The sequence below is a fragment of the Xyrauchen texanus genome, chromosome 22 (genome assembly GCF_025860055.1).
Source record: "Xyrauchen texanus isolate HMW12.3.18 chromosome 22, RBS_HiC_50CHRs, whole genome shotgun sequence".
Classification (NCBI taxonomy): domain Eukaryota; kingdom Metazoa; phylum Chordata; class Actinopteri; order Cypriniformes; family Catostomidae; genus Xyrauchen; species Xyrauchen texanus.
Genome location: NC_068297.1, coordinates 29,232,088 through 29,248,670, shown reverse-complemented (window position 1 = coordinate 29,248,670; position 16,583 = coordinate 29,232,088). Strand labels below are relative to the sequence as shown.

The following is a 16,583-nucleotide window of genomic DNA, read 5'->3' as shown; positions in this document are numbered from 1 at the left end:
TTGAAGCACAAACATCTGCCACCAGCACCAAGTCAAGCAAGAATAGACATAGCAGGACTCAAGAGGAAAACAAAGAAGTTATGTGGGCATGCCACTATGCAGTAATTAAAAATGAACTGTACCTGCAGCAAAGACAATGGGTGCATTTAAGGGCTGGACAGCATGCAATCCTTAATTTCTCAAAGACTTTGATAGTTTAAAACTCTCCAACCAACGGAGAGAAATAGAGAAAAAGAAAATATTTACAGCTGCTGAAATCAAGATGGTCACAGACATCAAGCGGCAATCAATGACTGTGCCAAGCCCTATCGAAATGGAAAAAGACCTGTTGTATACAAAATGCAAAGCTGGAGGAGGTGACTCAACATCCAACTGCATCACATGAATCAATGACATTGATCGATATGGAGCTAAAAATTAGACAGAAACTCTAAAGTTTAGACTAAACTCTAAACTAAAGTCTATTACCATCATAGAATGGAAAGGTGTTAGCAAAATCCACCCTGATAAGCAGCTAGGTGAAAAATAACAAGCTGTAAACTTGGCCTTAACCAAGATCAGTAAGAATGAACACCTCAAATTACAGAGCTCAATCAACTGAATGCCACAGCTGTAGTGATAGCTGCCGAGATCAAACCGAGGACTTCAAGTAAGGGTCAATATCAATTGAACGAGAACCCAGATGGAAGATACGATTGAAAACCTTTAGTTTTGCTGACACAGTTCTTCTCGGCCATCATTGCGTCTGTCCTGTGTACATCTATAACTGTCTGGTTTGGTTCCGCCACCAAATCAGACAGAAGGAAACTACAACGGAGAGTCAGGATTGCTGAGAGGATTATTGGTGTCCCCCTGCCCACCCTCCAAGACCTTTACATCTCCAGAGTGAGGAAACGTGCAGGTAGAGTCACTCTGGACCCCACACACCCTGCCCACTCCCTCTGAACTGTTGTCCTCTGGCCGGTGATATACAGCACTGAGCACCAGGACATCCAGGCACAAGCATGGTCTTTACCCTCAGGCCAATTACCTCATGAACAATTAAACTGCCTCAGGACTCCCCCATAGTGCAATAATGTAAATACATATCTCATGTACATGTAAATTAACTAGGGCTGTCGATTTAACGCTTTAATAACATGCGATTCATTTTACAAAAAATAACGCGTTAAAAAATTAACGCATTTAATCGCAATGCTTTCCTGAGAAATTCCTGAGAAATGCAAGCTTGTAGTACCACCTGTTTACTCCAGAGGGCAGTAAGTGAAATTTCAGCCTTGTGAGCAACACACAGTTTATTACAGTGAATAAAAAATTAACAACCCTTCAGCGGATACTAAACTATATTTAACTATATTTAACTTGACACAGTGACCTAAACACTTTACTTTTATGAAGCAACACACCTGAGACGCAAGCATGTCTGATGCAGGTCGTATGGTCTTTACCTCACAAATATTTAATTACCAACAAGGTTAAGGAGGTGTCCTTTAAACTGTTACACCGTTTTTACCCAGTCGATCTTTATTTCCCAGAAATAGATCCACTTTGCTCCTTCTGTAATGCTGTAGATGAATCTGCCCCTCACCTTTTTTGGGAATGTGTCCACGCTGTAGTATTTTGGAGAAAATTTTGTTTGTTTGTATGTACCTCTATTTTAACTATTTTTTCTTTGCTTTATAAAGACATTTTATTTGGTTTTCACAGTTTTGATAACCTAAGTTAATATTTTCTGATTATTCTGTTTATTTTTCTTGCCAAGTTGTTTTATACATAAGTGTAAATGTATGTCTATAAAGCCCCTATTTGCACTTTTTTGTAAAGACTTAAAATATTATTTAAATTCTCTTTGCACCTCCAACAACTCAAAAGCATTGAAAAGCATTGCACTATGTAATGAATATAATGTCTTGGCATTATTGTAAAATATATCTGTAATATTGTGTACTATGTATACCCCTGGCTTGTTATCTGACGCAGTTGTTCATTGACGGGCTCTTGAACAAGCCCTCATAATAAATCTCCAACTGATTGACAAATTCACTTGTGAAATGGATTGCTGTGAACTGTATGCCAATGATTGACTTATGATCAATTATATGGTAGTAAACAATACATTGTTTTCTAAAGCCGCTTTTTGAACGGTCTTATCAATGATGAACTCTTCTGCCACAAGAATGTAATGCATTTTAATTATCTGAATATTTAGTTTATTGAAATTATTGAATGTTTTTATATATATATATATATATATATATATATATATATATATATATGTATATATATATATATATATATATGAATTATGTATATGAGGGTCTTTATCAGCAAATATTTGTATATGCGATTAATCGCGATTAATTCATCGGGACACCATGTAATTAATTCAATAAAAATCTTTAATCGATTGACAGCCCCTAAAATTAACATATTTAATTCAATAATTATACATACCCCTACCTTGCACATACGTTACCACTTGCACATGTACATACACCATTCTGTTATATGTCCTATTATTATTATTATTTGTTTGTCTATTTATACTCTTACCTTGTTTGATATTCTGTGTCTCACTGTAATGTTCTGTGTACGCTTGTTTCTCCTATCACCAAACAAAATTCCTTGTGTACTTGAGAACACTTGGCAATAAAGCTTATTCTAATTCTGATTCTGACAATGAACTGGTTGCAAAGTGCTGGTCTCAAGGCAGAAAAGGAGAGTCGTAAAATAGCAGCTCAAGATCAGGCACTGAATACACATTACAACCAACGAACAATTCTCAAGCAAATTATCGCAGGCTGTTTCATGCTAACACCGACTGAATACATGCCTCGGCATAATAAGATCGCTAGCTATCTACAACAAGCCAATGTTAAAAGAACTCAGCCTGAGCGTGCCTGATCACCTCTGGTATGAGCGTCAGCCAGAGAAAGTTGTGAATACGGAGGTGTAACACACGTTAATGTTTGAGTATGGAAGTAGGAGACGGGGAGCTGTGGCACGCTTCAGGTACTTGAGTGCAGCCTTCTCTGTGCTTTTCTTAGTTCAGTCAGTTCAATCTGCTATCACTGTAGCAAGAAACAGCTGTTAGAAATTATGCCAACCAGCTTGGTGATCTCGTTACGTTACGGGTGATGGAGTCACTGGAGTGGGGCATGATCTGAAAAGAGGGTGAAGGCCTGCCCCAGCAGGTAGTAGTGGAGTGTGAGGACAGCCCACTTGATCACCAAACACTCCTTTTCAATGGTGCTGTACTTAGTTTCCCTAAGGGGTGGTCTCGATGTGGTGCTCTAAGAGTTTTGTGATGGGGAGAGGCGAGAACATGTCTGTAAATTCTGCTTGCAACTTGGCTACCTCTGTGAGCTGTGACGGTGAGAGCTGGTCTCCACACGGGACCGGGGTGAATTGATTAGGTTTGAGCATCACCTCTGTCCCGAGCTCCGACCCCTCTGGGACTACCATCACCAAGACTACAGGGACTGCATCACTCCAAGGAGCTTGAGGTGGTAAACTTGACGTGCCCCACCCCATCCGTTCACTTAATCTCATAATTGAGATCTCCAACTCGCCATGTGACCTCAAAGGGCCCTTGCCACTTTGCGAGTAATTTATAGCTTGAGGTGGGCAGTTGTACAAGTACTTTATCTACCACTGCTAATTCCCATAGTCGAGTGCCCCTGTCATACAGCCGGCTTTGACGTTCTGGAGCTTGAAGCAAATTCCCCTGTGTTAAACAAAGTGTTGAGTTTTGCTGTAAGATCAAGAACGTACTGAATTTCATTTTTGCTGTTTCCCTTATGAAGTCGAGCACGCCGTGCAGGCGATGCCCACACAGCAGCTCGAATGGGGAAAATCCCTGTGGAGGCTTGTGGAATCTCTTGCACTACAAATAACAGGGGTTGGAGCCTTTTATCCCAAATATCTAGCATTCTCATTTATGAACTTACAAATCATATTTTTCAGGGCTTTATTTAATCGCACCACCAAGCCATCAGTTTGTGGGTGGTAAACACTGGTGCAAATCGATGTAATACCTAATAATTCGTAATGTTTGCATAGTGTTCGTGACATAAATTTAGTGCCCTGATCAGTGAGGATTTCTTTTGGAATCCCAACTCAGGAGATTATTCAGAAGAGTGCCTCTGCAACACTACATGCTTCCAGATGTCGCATTGCATAATCTGCATAGTAATAGCCCGACAAGGTCCATACCAATTCTTTCAAAGGGTACCTCGATTAGGGGTAGAGGGCGCAATCGAGCTTTTGGGGTGGCCAGTGGATTGACCAACTGACATTCATGGCAAGCTGCATGCAACCTGCGAACGTGCTTTTTCCTGTACTCAATGGCCAGACATCGAATTATGATGAACCGCCTGGAAGAGAGCTTCCCGATGGCTCTTTGTTACTAATAACTGGGTTGTATTCTCTTTAGTTTGAGTGTCCTGCATCACTCGATTCCCCTTCAGGGAATTCCCTGAGGGCAGGGACTTCCTTCCTTGCATCACTTTGATGCGGAGCAGATTTAGACGGCCCTGGCACCTCCTCTCCAGCCATTGCATCGCACGTCACACACACAGACATTATTTCACAGGACCCATCCGCACAGATTTCCCTTAATAAATTCTTAAAATCAGGCCAATTCATCCCCAATATCAGCGGATGGGTGAGGTGGGAATTAACTGCAGCCTCCATTCTATGTTTTCTCCCCCGGAATAGTATCTCAATGGTAACCACCAGATACGTGTGAATATCCTGTGCACCCACCGCAGCTTTACCCGATTATTTGTGTCCAATGCTCCGTTTTGAACCAAGCGTTGGTGGATAGAGGTTTGGGAACAGCCAGAAACCACCAAAGCCCGGACCAGAGTGCCTGGACTTGACACTGGTCCTGGAAGTGCCCTGGCTCCCCACAGCTCTAACAGACCAGCCCAGAATTCCCTACTACACTCATGGGATTGAGCCCGCCAACCTGGGAGGGATAGCGTAGAGAGACAGGGTCAACAGGGGAAAGAGAATTAGGCATGGTACCGCCCTGTCTCCTGGGGGCGAGGATGTGATGAAAAGAGGATTGGCAGTGGTGGTGTTTAGGGGAAGGGGAGAGAGAGTGAGAGGGGAGATGGGAGAGAGAGACTCTGCTTAGGTCGTTCCCGGAAATGCCATCATGTTGTCCTCTGCCAACTGGACCACATCCTCCAGCAAAGCTGGACAGTGACACTAGACCCACTCTGACATGCCACAAGGAAGCTGGGAGATGAACTGCTCCAGTGTCACCAGATCTATGATGTCCTGGGGCCTGAGGGTCCCCTCAGCAAGCAATCATTTCTGGCAGGCGTCTCAGAGCTGCTGCGAGAAGGCAAAAATGTGGCTGTACTTTCCCAGTCACAGGGATCGGAAGTGTTGGCGACTCTGTTCTGGACTACAACTGACTCGTTGCATGCTGGCTCTCTTTAGATCAGCGTACATGAGGAGGTTAGCTGTGGGGAGTTGTTGGGGCACTAGTTGTGCATATCTGGAGAACAATGGCAATAAGTGGGCCACCCACTGGTCAAGCGGCCATCTTCACGAACAGATCGAGGTAGGCCTCTGGATCCGTTGGCAGGGCCCATTTTAACCAGAGTAACCAGTGAGGCATTCAGTGTGGGCTCCAGGGTCGCAGCCGTAGCCCCCTCACATGTGATCAGGCTCCGAAACGCCTTCCAGTCTTCTGCTTGGGCCTGGAGTAGGAGTTGAAAATGCTACTCCTGCTCCAACCACAGCTCGATGAGGGCCAGGTGTTGATTCTGTTGAATGCCAGAGAGGTTCTGGATCACTTCAGCCAGTGGTGAAGACTCCATGATGATGTAACTCCTTCAAAAGCCACCAGTCAAAAAAGCTGAGTTCAATAAAATAATAATAACAATAATAATAATAACCTATCATCTCCCATCCCCTACCACCATCTTTTTATTTCTATGCAGCCTATTTCTTAAATTGTGCATTATAGGTTTTTAGCTAATATTTTTGCTCATATAATAACAAATTATTTTCTTATCTGGTCACTTGATTAAATTAAATTAAATTAAATTATAATTGTAGCCTACATTTGTAAAACTTTACAGCTATATTTTGTCAAGAGTAAAAATCTTGTTTTGCAGTTAGCAGAGCCTCTTTTATATTCTTCTATGTGTGAAAGAAGTATTTAACTTCCAATGTCCAAAGCCTAATCTAATGCATGTGAAAGAGCGGCTCTATCAAAGGGGAGCTCTGCACTCTTTTGGTTCAAAGGCTTAGTTTTTATAGCCATTCCACTGAGCAGCACACAGTGAGAAGAGAACATATGAGCTGAATTAATAATGTGAAGTAAAACATAAGAGGTTTTTGGCTTTTTTATATGCTCACTGTTCACTTTATTAGTGTTCTCTTTATTTTAAAAGAAACATCTATTGTGATATTATTAAAATTCATTTTTAAACTGAATGTATTTTAAATATTTGATTTTTTTCTTCTGTCTTACAATATACAATTGTCTCCATTTTGGTGACTTATGGCAACATTTATTGTACATTTCTACATAACAAAGATTAACAAATATATTAGAATATTTGTTAATGATTACAGAAAAAAATATGAATTATCATCGTGCCTACAAAAACAATTACAGGTTTCTATGAGGCACATATCTTTTAATCATGGTGGGTGGCTTAGCACATCTCGGCAAAAATAAGCAGTTAAAGTGACTTTTATTATGAAAAGTGAACAATTATCATTTTGACCGGAAGTTACCATGTTGTCATATGTTGAACGAATTTTTTTATATGTTGAACGATTGAAATCAGGAAGTGGGCTTGTAATGCACTATTTTGAGCCCGTATCTGTTTAACCTAACTAACTTAGAGGTTTAAAATGGGGCTTTTTGGAAAGACACAAGAAAAACCACCAAAGGACCTGGTAAGGGAATACATCGTTTGTATTGGGCGATGGGAGTTAACGGGTTTAATAGAAATGTTAGATTGTAAATAGTAGCAGGCCTTTACTTAACTGTCATATTAGTTGGCCACTTGCTCATTACGTAATGCCTTTAGTCAATGCTCAAACTAAATTAAACGACTCACTAAAAAGTTACACCTAATGCTGTGGGTTATGAAAAATCGACTTTACACGTTGATAGTTAAATCTAGTTACAACAGGTAGCCTGTCTCATATGTTTATGTTTGTATTTTACACAGATCAATGAATGGTCTCTTAAAATCAGGAAAGAAATGAGAGTTATTGACAGGCAAATCCGAGGTGAATGTTTTAATTCATTGTAACTTATTCTAATAATGCAATTATAAAATATTTTAATGAGTGTGCTTGCTTACATAAGTTGTAATGGTTTATGTTTTATGATTTAATGAAGATATTCAAAGAGAAGAAGAGAAGGTGAAGAGATCCATCAAAGATGCTGCTAAGAAGGGACAGAAAGATGTCTGTATCATCCTCGCCAAAGAGATGATTCAATCAAAGAAAGCGATCAACAAGCTGTATGCCTCAAAAGCACAAATGAACTCTGTGCTACTCAGTATGAAAAATCAATTGTGTGAGTATAGTTTTTATTTGATGACCACACAGTAAACTTAAGTTAACAGATGGCACTAATTAATTCATTTGGTAGCAATGTTGTTTAACCTATTGCACAATATTTAAAATTATTTGGTATTGCGTTTGCGTTAGTTAAAGGACAGTTGACCCAAAAAGGAAAATTCTCTAATAATTTTCTCACCCACATGCCATACCAGATATTTATGACTTTCTTTCATCTACTGAACAGAAATTAAGATTTTTAAAATAATATTTCAGCTCTGTAGGTCCATACAATGCAAGGGAATGGGTGACAACATTACAGTAGGTGTTGATATGCACAAAAATGTGACTCGCCAAAAATGATGAATATGAAAGTGGAAGTGGAGATTGATAGTAAAAAAATGACTCGTTTCTCACCCACATATATCATCATATTATCACACATATCATTCGGTAATAATACAGTACCTATACATAATTTGAACAATATTGATATCCACCAGATCTCTAAATTTCAAAATCTTTAGTTTTACATGTAGATGATTTGATGGTTCTCTATAATTACTTCTAGTTATAACTCTCATTGCTTTTTTTTTTTTTACACATAAAAATTTAATGAGTATAAGTCTTACAAGCATTACCCCATACTGCAACATAATATGTAATATAAGGCACAATTATTGAACAATACAAGATATTACCTTCCCCGTCTCCGCCGGAGTGCCCCAAGGCTCTGTATTGGGGCCTCTCCTTTTTATCATATACATCCTCCCTCTTGGTCACATCCTCCGTAAACATAACATTAAATTTCATTGCTACGCGGACGACACCCAGCTCTACCTCTCTACTAAACCATCTTCTTTACTCCCGCCAACCTCTCTTACCCTCTGTCTCCAAGAAATTCACTCTTGGTTTTCATCCAACTTTCTCAAACTGAACAGTTCAAAAACCGAAGTCCTCCTGGTGGGCACACCTCATACCCTCTCTAAAGCTAATAAAGTTTCCATTACCATTGATAACTCAACTATCCTTCCCTCCCCTCAGGTTAAGAGTCTGGGTGTCGTCCTTGACAGCACTTTATCCTTCCACTCTCACATTAACAGCATCACCCGGTCAGCCTATTTCCACCTGCGTAACATTTCCCGCCTCCGTCCCTCTCTTACTCCAAAAACCACCGCCATCCTGGTTCACAGTCTTATCACATCTCGGTTAGATTACTGCAACTCACTCCTGTTTGGCCTCCCTAATAAGTCGCTCCAGAAGCTGCAGCTCCTACAGAACTCTGCTGCACGCCTGATTACTCAGACCCCTATTTTTCATCATATCACTCCCGTCTTGCAACAACTTCACTGGCTTCCTGTCAAACAGAGGATCATCTTTAAAATACTTCTCATTACTTACAAAGCAGTTCATAACATGGCTCCTCTATATATCTCAGATCTTCTCCATTTAAACATCCCTACTCGTTCACTCCGGTCATCTCACACCTGCCATCTTTCTGTTCCCCCTGCTCGTCTTGTCACAATGGGGAACAGGGCGTTTAGTCGCTCTGCTCCCCATCTTTGGAATTCCCTCCCTCCAGATCTTCGTACCATCAACTCATTTAATCTTTTCAAATCCAAACTCAAAACTCACTTGTTTAGACAATCATATTCCGCCTGACCCATATCACCTCAATGTTGTTTTGCCAATTTTATTGTTTACTGTTTTAATGGTTTTTATCTGTTTTGTACAGTGTCCTTGGGTTGTCCTGATAAGGCGCTTTAAATAAAATGTATTATTATTATTATTATAAAATGCATTTTCATTTAAATAATCCTTGACAAAAGTGCAATCGATTTTGCTGCTTTCGATTTTACTTGATTTGTGTGCTTTTCAAATTAATTTATCCTCGATAATAACATAAACTCTTTCAATTATTGCAGTGTCTCTTTCTATCTGCCGATCTGTTTTCATCTTTCTATTTCTAAATATCATGTACTTTGTTTTCCCAAGATTTAAGGACAATTTATATCAAACCATTTTTGTTTTACCTTCAATTATTTTTACACTACATTTAATACATTATCTAAATTTTCATTAGAGTAAAAAACATTTGTATAATCTGCAAACAAATACATTTGAGCACTTTCGATGCCATCCCAGTCATTCATATACAAAATAAATAATGTTGGACCTTAAACGGATCCCTGTGGCACTCCGCATTTAACTTGCATTGACTGTGTAACATTATCATTTAAATTAATATATTGGTCAAATAACCAAATAAACCATATTTAGTACTTTTTTATGATCAATGGAATTGTGACAGGGACCAAAGCAGTCATGAAGGAGAATCACACCAGAGAGAAGGAATGGCATTCCAAAATGGTGTTTATTCCATTAGAGGTGCAAAATGTGCATAAATTAGTGTTTAAAAGCAACAACAAAAAAATAACAGTCTAAAAGCTTTTTGGTACTAAGAGCAGTACCAACTCCCCTCCCTAAACTATGGAGGCCAGAGTCATTTGCGCTCAATCAGCGCTAGCAACCTTGCCCATGTGCTCCAAACACTAATTGTCCATTTTCCTTCATCTCCCCTTGTGGCAGCTGGTTGAAATACACAATTTTCCCACCTTTGCTAATTGGAACAAACTATTATATTAAATAAAATTAACCCTCATCTCTCCATTCTTAAATACAACATTTTTGAATAAATACAAAACATAACCAAAAGACACATGAGATTTAAAAACAAAACCGATAAATTGGACGGATTAAACATTTGCTCAATAAAACTTTTTGTAAAATGGTGAGTAAAACAATAAAGAAGTCCTTTGAACACAATAAAATCCAGTGAATGAGACCGACTCTTAGACTTTCCATCACGGATATCAAATACTTTCATTAGATCAACAAAAATTCCAACCACATATTTATTTTTGTTTACTGCAGTTGCTATTGCCCCCACTATTTCCATTTAGATCATATTATGAGAAATTGTCAGATGATGCATAGGTCTTGACAGACGTTTTCTTTTGTAGACAGATTTTGTTCTCATGTCACTTACATCAGCAAGGTTCAAACTATTGTTTTAGTTCGATTTTACCCATGTATTATGTTGCAGGGTGAAGGAGTTCAAGTACCTCGGGGTCTTGTTCACGAGTGAGGGGACAATGGAGCGGGAGGTTGGTCGGAGAGTCGGGGCAGCAGGGGCGGTATTGCACTCGCTCTATCGCACCGTTGTCACGAAAAGAGAGCTGAGCCGAAAGGCAAAGCTCTCGATCTACCGGTCAATTTTTGTTCCTACCCTCACCTATGGTCATGAAGGTTGGGTCATGACCGAAAGAACTAGGTCGCGAGTACAAGCGGCCGAAATGGGCTTCCTCAGAAGGGTGGCGGGCTTCTCCCTTAGAGATAGGGTGAGGAGCTCAGTCATCCGTGAGGAGCTCGGAGTAGAGCCGCTGCTCCTTTGCGTTGAAAGGAGTCAGTTGAGGTGGTTTGGGCATCTGGTAAGGATGCCCCCTGGCCGCCTCCCTAGGGAGGTGTTTCAGGCATGTCCAGCTGGGAGGAGGCCTCGGGGAAGACCCAGGACTAGGTGGAGAGATTACATCTCCACACTGGCCTGGGAACGCCTTGGGGTCCCCCAGTCAGAGTTGGTTAATGTGGCTCGGGATAGGGAAGTTTGGGGCCCCCTGCTGGAGCAGCTGCCCCCGCGACCCGACTTCGGATAAGCGGTTGAAGATGGATGGATGGATGGATGGATTATGTTGCAGTTCCTTCAAAAGTTATTGGCTACTGGTGAGTAACTCTACCCTGTATTTGTCCCTTTACAGCTGTATTAAGGGTGGTTGGGGCCTTGCAGAAAAGCTCAGAGGTCATGAAAGCCATGCAAAGCCTGGTTAAAATCCCAGAGCTTCAAGCTACCATGAGAGAACTCTCAAAAGAGATGATGAAGGTCAGACACTTAAAACAACACTCCTTCAAATAGTGGAGGATACATATCTAATGTTAAGCATTTATGTTACACAGGCCGGCATTATAGAGGAGATGCTGGAGGATACAATGGAGGGTATGGACGATGAGGAGGAGATGGAGGAAGCAGCAGAGGCAGAGGTGGACAAGATCCTCTTTGAAATCACAGCCGGTAAGGGAACGTGTTATCCACACCTACAATGTGGAAATGGCAGTTTCTGTGTCAGATTTATCATGTCTTTACAGCCATTTCCTGTTATAACAATGCTACAGTAACGGCACAAAACATATTGTTACCACGCGTTGGGGTGGGAATTTTTAGGCACCTCAAGATTTGATTTGATCTTGATTCATGAAGTCACGGTCTGATTCCAGAGCAATTCTTGATGCAACTTTTTTTTTTTGGGTAAGTTAAGGTGCTTTTTTTGCAAGTGTGATTTTTAGCAGTGATTACTTCAGACTTGAAACATCTCCTCTAAATACATAAAGCATATTGGGCCTGGGTATCTCAGCGAGTATTGACACTGACTACCACTCCTGGAGTCGTGAGTTTGAATCCAGGGTGTGCTGAGTGACTCCAGCCAGGTCTCCTAAGCAACCAAATTGGCCCGGTTGCTAGGGAGGGTAGGGTCACATGGGGTAACCTCCTCATGGTCATGATTAGTGGTTCTCACTCTCAATGGGGCGTGTGGTAAGATTTTGCGTGTGGATCGAGGACAGTATCTGCTGTGTCTTGCACAATGAGTCACATGATAAGATACGTGCCATATTGACGATCTCAGAAGTGGAGGCAACAGAGACTTGACCTCCGCCATCTGGATTGAGGTGAGTAACCGCGCCACCACGAGGACCTACTAAGTAGTGAGAATTGGGAATGCCAAATTGGGGAGAAAATGGGGTAAAAAAAATATATATATATATATATATATATATATATATATATATATATATATATATATATATATATATATATATATATAAATAAGCACATCTGTCTGTTTAGTGATTATTGAACAGACACCAGTACCTTTTGTTCTTGTTGGTTTATTCACAGTTTTTGCTGTGACTGCTATAGTAGAACAGTTTTTACTCATGAACCTCAAAACGGGGTATTTTTTTTAAATGCTGATATACTCAAAAAAAGGATTTTTGCTGCTTGTTCAAATTACTCAATTAAACTAAAGCAACACAATTCTATAACATTTTGTCCTACTTGATTTCATTGCGTTCTTTCCATTTCAGTTTGTAAAATGGAAGTTGACTCAATCAATTTGGGACTATGTGAATAGTTTGCGTTGATGTAGCATTGATGAAACTAGGCAGGGGGATTTCCATTTTCCAGTATGCTTTGCTTGGGACTGGATAGGGAGAACAAGTGTTGAAATTAAGTATTTTAGGCATTTTTCAGCAAGATGAGAATATGAGGAGATTTGTTCAGGTTTAATGTTCGGTTATATTGGGATTTTTTAAAAGAGTGTCTGTTATGCTGGAGTTTTGTGGTGCTTGTGCTTAGGTTGAGGGTAGACTTTTACTTTCAAGTGATACTTGACTTGAATAATGCTTAGCTCTGTAAGATGTTTCTTTAAATCGGCAGTTTCACTGTCCTTACACTTGTTCACCTTTGCATATACTAATGATTAATAAAATAAATTAAGTTGGGCCAATATGAGAAGATGTATTAAACAAACCTTGATGAACAAATGAAGTTTAGTTAAAACTACTATAGTATTTTAATTTGATCTAATCTAACTAAATTATGTTGGCTCAATGAAACTGACTTAATCTAAATGAAAAACATGAAAACATGACAGAGAGTCATTATCTTGCAGTCAAGACCCTAAATAAATAATTTGTGGATCAACACAGAATTGCAATGCATCAATGAAAAATCAAATTTCTCCCAGCCCCTCACATGTATAGAGTATGTAATAATAATCTTTAAGCAGTTTGAGACTTCAAAATGATGCTAAGTGTTTTGTTTTGCTTTGCTTATTAATAGGTGCTCTTGGAAAAGCTCCCAGCAAAGTTACAGATGCCCTGCCTGAAATGGGGCCACCTGGGGCCACGGCAGCCTCAGAAGATGAAGAAGAAGAAGAAGACATTGAGGAGATGCAGTCCAGACTAGCAGAACTGAGAAGCTAAATGACCTATATATATTTCACCCCTAAGTGCTTCAGGCATAGACAACAACCCCATTTCTTTTTTTTTTCTGTTGTTCAGTCATACAAATTGTACCTATAAGGGCCTTTTAGGCACCTTTCTGTTTTATTTAAGGGTTCATTTCAAACTGCACAAAAAAACTAATTAATTTCTATTGAGGACGATATGGAATAGAAAAAAATACTTTATTATACAGAATGAATGAAAACAACATGTTATGAAGTGAGCACTCAAATGTGGTAGCAGCTGGATGCATATTTCAGCTCATTGACTTTTTATGGCCATTTTCTTTATAGGTATTTAAACTCTGTTCATTTTAAATCTACGCCTACGGCTGAGCAGCTTGTCTAAGGATCTGTTGTGCAGTGGTGTCATATTGGTGTCGGTCTAGTCGTTTTGTCTCTGTTGTCATATTTGCTGTTTTTTTGCTCAAGCCTTACTAAGGCTAAGTGAATAGTTCTTTCCAATATCTTGTAAATTGGTTTTACTAAGTAAGACATTTTCATGGAAGCCGTTACTTGTAAATCTTGTACAAATACGGAATATAAAAATATTGATAATGGTTTGCATTGTTGTTTTGTAAGTAAACACTCCGTTATAGATGGAGTGGGGGCAGTTCATACGGACATTCTGAATAAAGGAACGGTTGTGCTTGGGAACTGGCTAGCTTTTATAGCTGGCCCCTATCAAACCTGAATGAACTGATCCCATTCTGTCTTGTTTTCTGTTTTGTTTCTGAAAAAATTTGGATTTCTGCCTGTTATAGTTCAAATCTGGTGATGTCTTTGTATTTTTATGCTTTTGCTATTTAGGCTCATTTTACGTTACTAATTTGTTCCTCTGTGCTCTTTGATGATGTAAATGACTGTCAATTCAACTTGGCAAGAAACGATAACACATCATTTGTTTAACACTATAATAATCAATGCAACCCGGCTTTGTGGCCAGTCCCATACGATTTAAATGTATTGACCGAATGTTGTGCGTGCTATAATTCTAACAGGAAGCAATTGCCCTCAAACAGAGAGAGGAAAATTAGTGCATTTTTACATCATAATTAATTTTTATTATGGCATGTTAAAATCAGTGTCTATGTATTTTATGTACATTATGGGCTCTGGAGTTAACAACAAGTACACAGATTTTGTACAGATTCAGACTCAATATGTAATGTCGAATTATTTATAATCTCTTGAGTGAATCAAATTGATGGATAATATTGCTTCATGTTAGACATTTGCTGTCAATGCCTGCACAAATATTTGTTTTGTGTTATGGTAAAAAAAATGTACTAATACATTTTACAAACAAAAAAGGGGTATTTAGGTACATTCGGAGAGCCAATAATCTTGTACAGAAGTATTTGCTTTAAAGGGTGTTCTAAAGAAAAATAAACAGCACTGAGTTTACACTCAATAGACCTTGCTTACTAGGTAAAAGGGGGGTTAGCATCTTGTCTATTGGGATTCTCATGGGTTTATTTCCCTTATCTCAATTTTCTCCCTTTCACCCCCTTTCTCTCCACTCATCCACAGCTTGTATGAGGGAACCAGATATTTTTGAGTGTCTTTTGACTGTGAATCACCTCTAATTTAGAAGCTATATTTTTTGTTTCACAAAGAAAAACTTAAATACAAAAAAAATATATACTGTATATGTTTTCCCTTATAACCATAGGTTTGGCAAATTTGAGAATTATTCAGACAGAAGTCTTACATGGATAGCCAGCTTTCAGCATTGGAAAGAATTGTTGGCTTTAACAATAGTTGTAGTACAGAATAATATTCTGCTTACCTAGACAGCCTTTTTAGGCAACGTGTGTGCTGCCAACCTAAACAGCATTGTTACATAAAAGATGATAACTAATATTCTGTAATTAATAAGGGAAATGTCATTTTTGGTCATGTGATATCTTATATAACACCCCAAAATGCTATTTAAGAAGTTAACTCTTAAAGTAAACTGGTAACACTTTACATTAAATTGCTTATGTCTCTCATATTACATGTTATTAATTAAATAAATGGCATTACAAGAGACCCCAGGATATAATTATTATACTGTATATGTTAACATTACTCAGTACATGGGTGATTCTTACAAAACATCACTCAAAAAATAAAATTAAGATTTATGCTTTTCAGTTTTAACAAAATTCCATGAAATTGAATTGAGTAATCTTAAAATGAAAAGTTAAATATTTTATATTTTATTTATTTAATTTTGTTATAAAACTTACACCATTCAATTTTATGGGGTTTTGTTATGAATTTGAAATGCTTAAATCTTAAAAATAGGCAAAACCATTTTTTAAAGGATGTGTCAAGAAAATTGTCATATTTAACCCCAAATCAATATTTATTGTGTATATATAAAATTATGTTTTGCATAAAGAATATGAAGCCCACATTTAGCGCCAATAAGATTTTTTGCAATCTGACATTTTTAGGACACAAGCATTTATCTTCACAATATAGCAGTGCGTCCAGATGTTTTCTACTAGTCCCATTGTTTTCAATGATAATTCTCATTACCATTTTGTTTTCATGTTGCAGCAATGAGAATATCATAATGACCATTTTTTTGTGCATTGTAATGTATATTGGGAATAAAAGTTTAATAATTTTTTAGATTAATTCCACGATTAAAAGCGTTCAATCACAAGGCATTATTAAGATATAACGAGTAGGCTAATATTCGGCATGTCACACATTTTACCCCCCAAATCTCATTACCGTAATGCATCTGTACTTTTACTTTTCCCATTGTTTTCAATGATGATTCTCATTACTGTAACATGTCAATATTTGTATTTACTATATTACAGTAAAACAAAAGAAGAAGAAGCTGGTGAACAATGTTCAAATTAAAATGTGAGAAAGTGAAAGGCATATCTAAGGAAGTAGTCTATAGGCTACTATGAT

General features: G+C 38.6%; 1 protein-coding gene across 1 annotated transcript; it reads left to right on the top strand.

Annotated features, from left to right (window-relative positions):
• The first annotated feature begins 6,788 nt into the window (after positions 1-6,788).
• On the top strand, positions 6,789-15,697 carry LOC127662200 (charged multivesicular body protein 3). Its single transcript, XM_052153296.1, has 6 exons — positions 6,789-6,930; positions 7,209-7,269; positions 7,382-7,561; positions 11,361-11,482; positions 11,557-11,671; positions 13,499-15,697. The coding sequence occupies exons 1-6, from the start codon at positions 6,886-6,888 to the stop codon at positions 13,639-13,641; spliced, it is 666 nt and encodes a 221-aa protein (XP_052009256.1). The 5' UTR covers positions 6,789-6,885; the 3' UTR covers positions 13,642-15,697.
• The last annotated feature ends 886 nt before the right edge of the window (positions 15,698-16,583 follow it).

Bases quoted from the DNA above. Each gene is read 5' to 3' on its own strand.
- LOC127662200 (XM_052153296.1), top strand. From the start codon at position 6,886: ATGGGGCTTTTTGGAAAGACACAAGAAAAACCACCAAAGGACCTG. The intron at 6,931-7,208 runs GTAAGGGAATAC...TATTTTACACAG, and splicing joins AAAAACCACCAAAGGACCTG to ATCAATGAATGGTCTCTTAA. The intron at 7,562-11,360 runs GTGAGTATAGTT...GTCCCTTTACAG, and splicing joins CAGTATGAAAAATCAATTGT to CTGTATTAAGGGTGGTTGGG.